A 10,000-nucleotide genomic window follows, 5' to 3' on the forward strand; every position below is an offset into this window, starting at 1 on the left:
TTGCCATATATAGCTACTTATACCACATTACAAACAAAGACAAAACTTAATTATGATATTTTATGTCACAGTGATAGCATACATATATATATATATATAAATATATATATATATATATATATATATATATATATATATATATATATATAGATATAGATATACATACAATGCTCACAAACATTTATATATACAGCATATATATATATATATACATATATATATATATATATATATATATATATATATATATATATATATACAGTATATATATATATATATATATATATATATATATATATACTGTGTATATATATATATATATATATATATATACATATATATATATATATATATACAGTATATATCATAGTCACAAACATTTATATATACAGCATATATACTGTATACACACACATACATACATACATATATATATATATATATATATATATATATATATATATATATATATACATATACATACATACATATACATACATATATATATATATATATATATATATATATATATATATATATATATATATACACGTCCAGAAAACCACAATCCTCATGAGAAAATTAGCAAAAAAAACATAACCCCGAAAAACTTTCAATCTCTTTAAGAATGAAGTAATCTACCAATCGGTTCATTTTAGGTCATAAACCCGTGAGGGCAATTCTAATCTTAGCAAAATTGGGTGTGTCAATCTACGATTGGTACGAATTCAAGAAATCCCTGACCGAGGCCAAGAAACTGACACCAAAAGAGATTGGTTTCTGGGTTGAAAACCAGCTCTCTCTCTCTCTCTCTCTCTCTCTCTCTCTCTCTCTCTCTCTCTCTCTCTCTCTCTCTCTCTCTCTCTCTCTCTCTCTCTGTGTGTGTTCCCAGACATAAATATATCACATGGAAGAGTCATATTCTCCCTAAAATAGATTTAAAAGCCTATTACTTTCCTTGACGTAAGAAGGTAAATCATATGAATTAACAAGATTCATCTATTCCTTGTCTTTGAGGGGCTTTCCTTACTGCTGAAGTTTTAACAGAATCAAAAGCTTTCTCATAGTCTATCATAATTATTAAAATTATTAATGTTGTTGAAATTATTAAACTTATTAAAATAATTATTACTGCTAAAGTTTTAACAGAATCAAAAGCTTTCTCATAGTTTACTATAATTATTAGAATTATTAATGTTGTTGAAATTATTAAACTTATTAAAATAATTATTACTACTGAAATTGCTAGAATGATAATTATCAAAATAAACTACATTGTAAATGCTATGCCACCCCCGAATTTAGTTAATTACAGGTATTAATTGCATCATAGTCCACAGGATCTCGTACAACTCTTTTCCCATAGTCACGTTTATCTTATTATTACTACTAGCTAAGCTGCAACATTAGTTGAAAATATAATGATTAAAATTAAAATTATTATTAATATTGTTGAAAGTATTAAGAATTTTAAAAAATTATTAGTACAGAAAATATTAATTCTTTTATTATTATTATTAGCTGCATTATAAATGCTATGCCAAACCAAATTTGGTTACTAACAAATATTAGATGCATCATAATTCACAGGATCTCGTACGACTCTTTTCGCATAGTCATTTTATCTTATTCTTACTACAACCCTAGTTGAAAAACAACGATGTTATAAGCCCAAGGGCTCCAAATAGAGGCAAAAAAAAAAAAAAAAAAAAAAAAAAAACTTTTAAATTGCATATGCCAAAATAAACAGATTGCGCAAGCAAACTCGCCAAGAAAATGTTTTCCCTAAAGCTATAGTTAGTCCTCATACTTTCCGGACTGAAATTGCAGTGACAAGCGAATGGTTCCATGAATAGCTTATTAGCGTTGTACTCCCACAAACCGCAACAAGAGAATTATGCAAAAATAGAAAGCCCAGGTCTTGTACTCACGTCAAGACAATCGCCGTAATGGGCAGGGTTGCCAGGTTGGCCTTTTTCAGGCCAAAAAACCCTGAAATTTGGCCTTTTTTTAAAGATTGTTGTCCTTTAGTAATGTCATGAAAGAAAAGGTAAGCCTTAAATACTATATATTTGGCCTTTTCTACTGTGTTGGCCTTTTAAATCTGCTTTTGATTTGATTTAGGCCTTTTCTCATTCAGAAAACCTGGCAACTCTGGTAATGGGGATGCTGGACTCGGAAAGGTCCCACGCCAGATAAAGAGATATTAGTGGAGTGAGAGGCGCCGGACCTAGACGCAAATCATTCCTTAAGACAAACGTTGATGCGATTTAGAGCACGCAAGCTGGCGTTTACACATAAACATGTTTTTAGACTCATTCGTATACATACATCCATACATACATACATACATATATACATCCATACACACAGACATATATATATATATATATATATATATATATATATATATTTATGTATAAGTAATATATAGAAATATGTATACACACTCTATACATACATTAGAAGGGGCTAGCGTTCGATCCCAAGTATGAGGTGGAAATTTATTTCTATTTGAACACGATGTTGTGTTGATATTTATCCATATTGACTCATTAGGGGTAATTTGAATGAATTACTACCAATTGTCACGTGGTGGCCCGGGAAATTGGGTAAAACTCGCTGGTAAGAGACTGATGTCTCGCCAGGTAAATCCTCGGACAGCTGTTAGCGTCAGGTTCCAATTTCTTTTATGGGCTCTCGTGACATGGTTGGTTTCGACCTGGCCTTTCATTAGATGGGGCTAGCGTTCGATCCCAAGTATGAGGTAGAAATTTATTTCTATTTGAACACGATGTTGTGTTGATATTCATCCATATATATATATATATATATATATATATATATATATATACATATATATATATATATATATATATATATATATATATATACACAGCCAAATAAACTTTCCCTTAAAACCCGGAGACAGATGCAAAAAAATATTTTCAGAATGTTACGATACAAAAAATATATTAGGCATACAATCTGCATGCCCCATTTAAAATTTTTCAAAAATATATAAATAAAATGCAAGTTTTAGAAACACCCGGCCCCCCTCAAAAATATAAAAAAAAATAAAGGGTACCTTTTCTAATCAGTCCACATAGCTTACACACAATTAAACAACTTCCATTATAACTTTCATTCCAACAAAATCAAAGATATTCGATACAATTCTGAAGTATTTTCTCTAATTATACCAAAGATGGTAAGGTCACTCACCGAGGTGAGGACCTTTATCCCAGTTACGGATCAAAAATTACCATCAAACCCCAATTTCACGATAAACCAGGTATTGCACAATGTCACGCTGGCTTTCTGCTTTTAAGAACCAATTAAGGATAGACAATCTAATTCCAAAATCAAACGTCAAGTCATGTTCGTCATAACTGCTGAGGTCAGCAGTTTTGTCAAAACCATCCCAGTACACAAAACTTAAATGATAAGACTAGCTAAAACTTTCTTTCATGACAGTAGAAGCTAATTCTACAAGCCAAGACACCCTAGGGTAAAACTTACTTTCATGACAGTAGAAGCTAATTCTACAAGCCAAAGACACCCTAGGGTAAAACTTACTTTCATGACAGTAGAAGCTAATTCTACAAGCCAAGACACCCTAGGGTAAAACTTACTTTCATGACAGTAGAAGCTAATTCTACAAGCCAAAGACACCCTAGGGTAAAACTTACTTCCATGACAGTAGAAGCTAATTCTACAAGCCAAAGACACCCTAGGGTAAAACTTACTACCATGACAGTAGAAGCTAATTCTACAAGCCAAAGACACCCTAGGGTAAAACTTACTTCCATGACAGTAGAAGCTAATTCTACAAGCCAAAGACACCCTAGGGTAAAACTTACTACCATGACAGTAGAAGCTAATTCTACAAGCCAAAGAAAACTTAGAAATGGTAGGAAAACTTGATAATATATTCTATTTCGCAGTCCTACTATTGAAGGCGCAATGTGTATCATTACATCAACTTTTCTGTGTGTAACAACAGCCTACGGATACTAACCCGAGATTAGGTTTATCTTCATCATACCCTGACTTAGCCACAACCCCCCCCCCCCCCCCCCCCCCGCCGTGACAACAAGCACTTGAGCATGCAGACTGAAGGTACCAGAGCTCTAGAGGGAACAAAACGTCTCTATGAGCGTTTCGACACACTCTAATAGTACCCTCTTTTGTATAGCATAGGTACACTAGCTAATATAAAACAGTACGGCTGATATATATATATATATATATATATATATATATATATATATATATATATATATATAACATATATATTTATATATAATATATATGTATATATATATATGTATATATACACATATATATATACATATATATGTATATATACATATATATATATATATATATATATATATATATATTATTGACAGTAATCTGAAATAATTATAAACTTATGCAAGATGATTGTGATGGCGTACGTAATATACGTCATCTAATAAACATTCCTATTTTATCAAGTTTCCTTTGTATATAGTTTAACGACATTCCCCTTAAACAATACAATAAATCACTCCAACAACAACGTACATAGCAGCATCAAAATAAAAAAATAAAAAACCAATGGTACATCACCCACACTATTCCCCCCCCCCCGGGTCCAAAACTAGAAATCTCTGAAATGTTGAATTTTTTCAACTGGAAACAACACAGCCGTGACTTGAATACCGATCGCTTTTTGAATTTGCATTCGAAATACGTTTATGATTCAGTGCGAAAACATAAAAAAACCAACCAAAAAAAAAAAACCAGCTTAAAAGCCTTTTCTACGTAATTTTGGTCGTTTATTCAACTTTAAATTAATGCTATAAAAAATTCAAAATAGCTTCTTGAGGAGAAAAAAAGTCAACTGAATCGAAAATTGAGATTCGTGACATTCATAGTAGCAGAATTATTTATACAATGTAATCTATTCAAGATGGAAATATTTGTAAAAGATATTTGGGCACATTATTTACAACTTACATTATAATTCTAACTCTAAGCGTAAACTTTATGAATAAAAAAAAAGAAAAAAGATAAAAACACTAATCTAGGTCTACAAATTGGAAATGGGGATAATGAACAGAGCACAGGCATTTAACGACTCTTCGATGGATCACAAGTGTAAAAGATTAATGAAAGATCAAATTTATGTTCTAAATTTAGAATTAGAATTATTATTATCATTATCATTATTATTATTATTATTAATTATTATTATCATTACTAGCTAAGCTACAAACGCAGTTTGAAAAACAGGATGCTATAAGCCCGGGGCTCCAACAGGAAAAAAATAGCCCAGTGAGGATAAGAAATACGGAAATAAATGAACTATATGAGTTGTAATGAACAATTGATATAGAATATTTTAAGAACAGTAACAACATTAAAACAGATCTATCATATATAAAATATAAAATGAGACTTATGTCAGCCTATTTAACATAACCATTTTTACTGCAAGTTGGAACTTTAGAAGTTCTATCGATTCAACTGCAAATATCATATTTGCTGCTCTGACTGAAGAGACAACTTCATGACAATAACACTTACTTGGGTAACCCGAAAACAGTTTTCACTATTAAAACTAATGACTTAAATTCAATAATTATAACATTTATTCCCTTTCCGTCTGAATTTAACCAGTTGATGAATCACTTTAACTTAACGGCCTCAGACAATCAGCAAAATGCAATTATTATAATTATGATTATTTCCCAAATTATTTCGGAAGAAAATCTATGATAAGATATCTTATCATTAGCAACAAATTCTCCTCTTATTTCAATTAACTCATTGATCATCGACTTCTTTCACTTTTCAAATTCAACAGAGATTTTGAATTCTATTCGCTTTAGTATTTATAATAGCATATTCACTCAAATTTATAAAAAATGCAACTTTTAGCTATGGTAAATAATTCACACACACATACATATATATATATATATATATATATATATATCTATATATAATGTATATATATATATATATATATATATATATACTGTATATACTGTATACCCACACACACACACACACACACATATATATATATATATATATATATATATATATATATATATATATATACTGTATATATATATCTATATATATATATATATATATATATATATATATATATATATAATATATATATATATATGTATATACATATATATATATATATATATATATATATATATATATGTGTGTGTGTGTGTGTGTGTGTGTTCATAAACACATAATAATGCACTGTATTTTTACTTGCCCATATATATATATATATATATATATATATATATATATATCACATATTTATACAAACGATAATGCACTGTATTCTCTTATTTGCCCTTCTTACCTACTTAGTAACAATGTACGTCTTCAACTCTGCCTGAATCTGTGTAATTTAAGACCCAAATTATTCATCACAATAGCCCTTTGCATTACATTAAAAATAATTATCATGCTGATATAAAGCTGCAAGTTATATTATTATTATTATTATTATTATTATTACTTGCTAAGCTGCAACCCTAGTTGGAAAAGTAGGATGCTATAAGCCCAGGGGCTCCAACAGGGAAAATAGCTCAGTGAGGAAATGAAAAAAGGAAAATAAAATATTTCAGGAAGAGTAACAACATTAAAATATATATCTCCTATATAAACTATAAAAACATTAACAAAACAAGAGGAAGAGAAATAAGATAGAAGAGTGTGCTCGAGTGTACCCTCAAGCAAGAGAACTCTAAATCAAGGCAGTGGAAGACCATGGTACAAAGGCTATGGCACTACCCAAGACTAGAGAACAATTGTTTGATTTTGGAATGCCCTTCTCCTAGAGGAGCTGCTTACCATAGCTAAAGAGTCTCTTCTACCCTTACCAAGAGAAAAAGTGGCCAATAAACAATTACAGTGCTGTAATTAACCCCTTGGGTGAAGAAGAATTATTTGGTAATCTGTGTTATCAGGTGTATGAGGATAGAGGAGAATATGTAAAGAATAGGCCAGACTATTCAGTGTGTGTGTAGGCAATTGGGAAAATGAACCGTAACCACAGAGAAGGATCCAATGTAGTACTGTCTGGCCAGTCAAAAGACCCCATAACTCTCTAGCGGTAGTATCTCAACGGGTGGCTGGTGCCTTGGCCAACCTACTACCTACTAGATTAGGTAGTAGGATTAGAATAGTATGTCCTGAAGTAATAATGTATCGAAACAACTTTTAAGTGTAAATTTTCTGGTTAGTTGAAGAAAAAAAAATCTTTCTTCAGAAGAATTTTTCTTTTTTTTTTTTTTACTTATCATCGCTTTAAGTTATCTTATTAAAATCAAAATTCTAAAAGTAGAATTATTTATAAAACCTAATCTTCTTAAGCTGGAAATATTCATAACAAATATTTGCGAACATAATTCACAGCCTATATTTTAATCCCAACTCTATGCGTAATCCCTAGGAATTCTATTAAAAAAAAGCCTCATTATATCCATTTCGTCGCGAAAATACCATTTAGAAATTCGTTACCACTATCATCACCATTTTAATTTTTTTTAAAGAGCAAATAAGACAATTCTCATTAGTTATTTTTTTTTTTTTGACTTATCATCGTTTTAAGTTAGTTTATCTAAATCAGAATTCTAAATGTAGAATTATTTAAAAAATCTGATCTACTTAAGCTGGAAATATTCATAAATATTTGCCAACATTATTCACTACCTACATTCTAATCCCTATGAATTCTAAAAAAAAAAAAAAAAAAGCCTCATTCGTAATCCCTAGGAATTCTTTTTAAAAAATTAAGCCTTATGCGTAATCCCTAAGAATTCTAAATAAAAGAATTAAGCCTCGTGCGTAATCCCAAGAAATTCTAAAAAAAAAAAAAAAAAAAAAAAAAAAAAAAAAAAAAAAAAAAAAAAATTGAGCCTCATGCGTAATCCCTATGAATTCTAAAAAAAAAAAAATTGAGCCTCATGCGTAATCCCAAGGAATTCTAAGAAAAAAAATTGAGCCTCATTCGTAATCCCTAGGAATTCTTAAAAAAAAAGAATTCTAAAAAAAGATTGAGCCTCATGCGTAATCCCTAGGAATTCTATATAAAAAAAGCCTCATTATATCCATTTCCTCGCGAGAATACCATTTAAAAATGCATTTCCACTATAATCACCATTCTCATTTTTGAAAACAGACCAGAACGCGCGTTGAATAAACCCAAAGTGCCTTGGGTAAGGAAACGCCGGTTTTTGAAGTCATAATAATAAGCATTTGGTTGAATGTAAGACCCACTCTTTTTTTCTGAACCCACCTCCGCCGGGGGGTATCATTTCTGAGACAGGTTCATCGATGTCCAAGGTCACGACGTTCGACCGCTTCGCCTATATAAACTGGCATTGGCCCATGAAGAGGCATCAGTCCCCCTTCACTCTTCGTTTCTTAAGCACTTTCAAACGAATTCCGGGAATATGGCTCAAAAGGTAAGAGCTTCATACAGACACCTTGAGATACTACCGCTAGAGAGTTATGGGGTCCTTTGACTGGCTAGACAGTATTACATTGAGTCCTTCTCTCTGGTTACGGTTCACTTTCCTTTTGCCTACACATACACCGAATAGTCTGGCCTATTCTTTACAGATTCTCCTCTGTCCTCATACACCTGACAATACTGAGATTACTAAAAAATTCTTCTTCGTCCAAAGGGTTACTGCACTGTAATCGTTCAGTGGCCACTTTCCTCTTGTTAATTAAGGGTAGAAGAGACTCTTCAGCTATGGTAAGCAGCTATTCTAGGAGAGGGATACTCCAAAATCAAACCATTGTTCTCTAGTCTTTAGTAGTGCCGTAGCGTCTGTACCATGGTCTTCCACTTCCTTGGGTTAGAGTTCTCTTGCTTGAGGGTACACTCGGGCACACTGTTCTGTCTGGTTTCTCGTCCTCTTGTTTTGTTCACGTTTTTATAGTTTATATAGGAGATATTTATTTCAATGTTGTTACCCATCTTAAAAATGTTATTTTTCCTTGTTTCCTTTCCTCACTGGGCTATTTTCCCTGTTGAAGCCCCGGGGCATATAGCATACTGCTTTTCCAACTAGGGTTGTAGCTTAGCAATTCATAATCATAATAATAATAATAACTGCTTCTTTTTGAAAAGCACTGAATAATTATAATAACAGTTATTGCCTGCTGATTAATGCGTGTTACTTAAATTTCAAAAATTGTGTAAAAATTATTTGGTGACTATCATCATTTTTAACTAGTCCATTGCAGGAAAAAGTCCTCAGACATATCCTTCCACTCCAGTCTGTTTATGGTCTTTCTAAGGCAGTCTATACCCGCAAATTTTCTTTGCTCGTCAATCGATCGTCATCTCTTCCTCTCCCTGCTTCTTTTGCAATCTCTAGGGACCCATTCTCTTATTATTAATGTTCACCGATTATCTGTCATTCTTATTACAGGAACCCATTCTGTTATTCTTAATGTCCATCTATTATCTGTCACTCTTATTATAGGGATCCATTCGGTTATTCTTAATGTCCATCTCTTATCGGTCATTCTTATTATAGGGACCCATTCTGTTATTCTTAATGTCCATCTCTTATCTGTCATTCTTATTATAGGGACCCATTCTGTTATTCTTAATGTCCATCTCTTATCTGACATTCTTATTATAGGGACCCATTCTGCTATTCTTAATGTCCACCTATTATCTGTCATTCTTATTATAGGGACCCATTCTGTTATTCTTAATGTCCATCTCTTATCTGTCATTGTTATTATAGGGACCCATTCTGATATTCTTAATGTCCACCTATTATCTGTCATTCTTATTATAGGGACCCATTCTGTTATTCTTAATGTCCATCTCTTATCTGACATTCTTATTATAGGGACCCATTCTGATATTCTTAATGTCCACCTATTATCTGCCATTCTTATTATAGGGACCCATACTGTTATTCTTAATGTCCATCTCTTATCT

The 10,000-nt window shown here is 31.5% G+C and overlaps 1 protein-coding gene across 1 annotated transcript in view; it reads left to right on the top strand.

Annotated features, from left to right (window-relative positions):
• Positions 1 to 10,000, top strand: part of LOC137652991 (adhesive plaque matrix protein-like) — a 22,742-nt gene that overhangs the window by 9,706 nt on the left and 3,036 nt on the right. Inside the window, exon 4 of the mRNA XM_068386382.1 lies at positions 8,377 to 8,498. Coding sequence (XP_068242483.1) covers positions 8,377 to 8,498 — 122 coding nt within the window. The remainder of the gene's footprint in view (positions 1 to 8,376; positions 8,499 to 10,000) is intronic.

This window comes from Palaemon carinicauda, chromosome 14 (genome assembly GCF_036898095.1).
Source record: "Palaemon carinicauda isolate YSFRI2023 chromosome 14, ASM3689809v2, whole genome shotgun sequence".
NCBI lineage: Eukaryota > Metazoa > Arthropoda > Malacostraca > Decapoda > Palaemonidae > Palaemon > Palaemon carinicauda.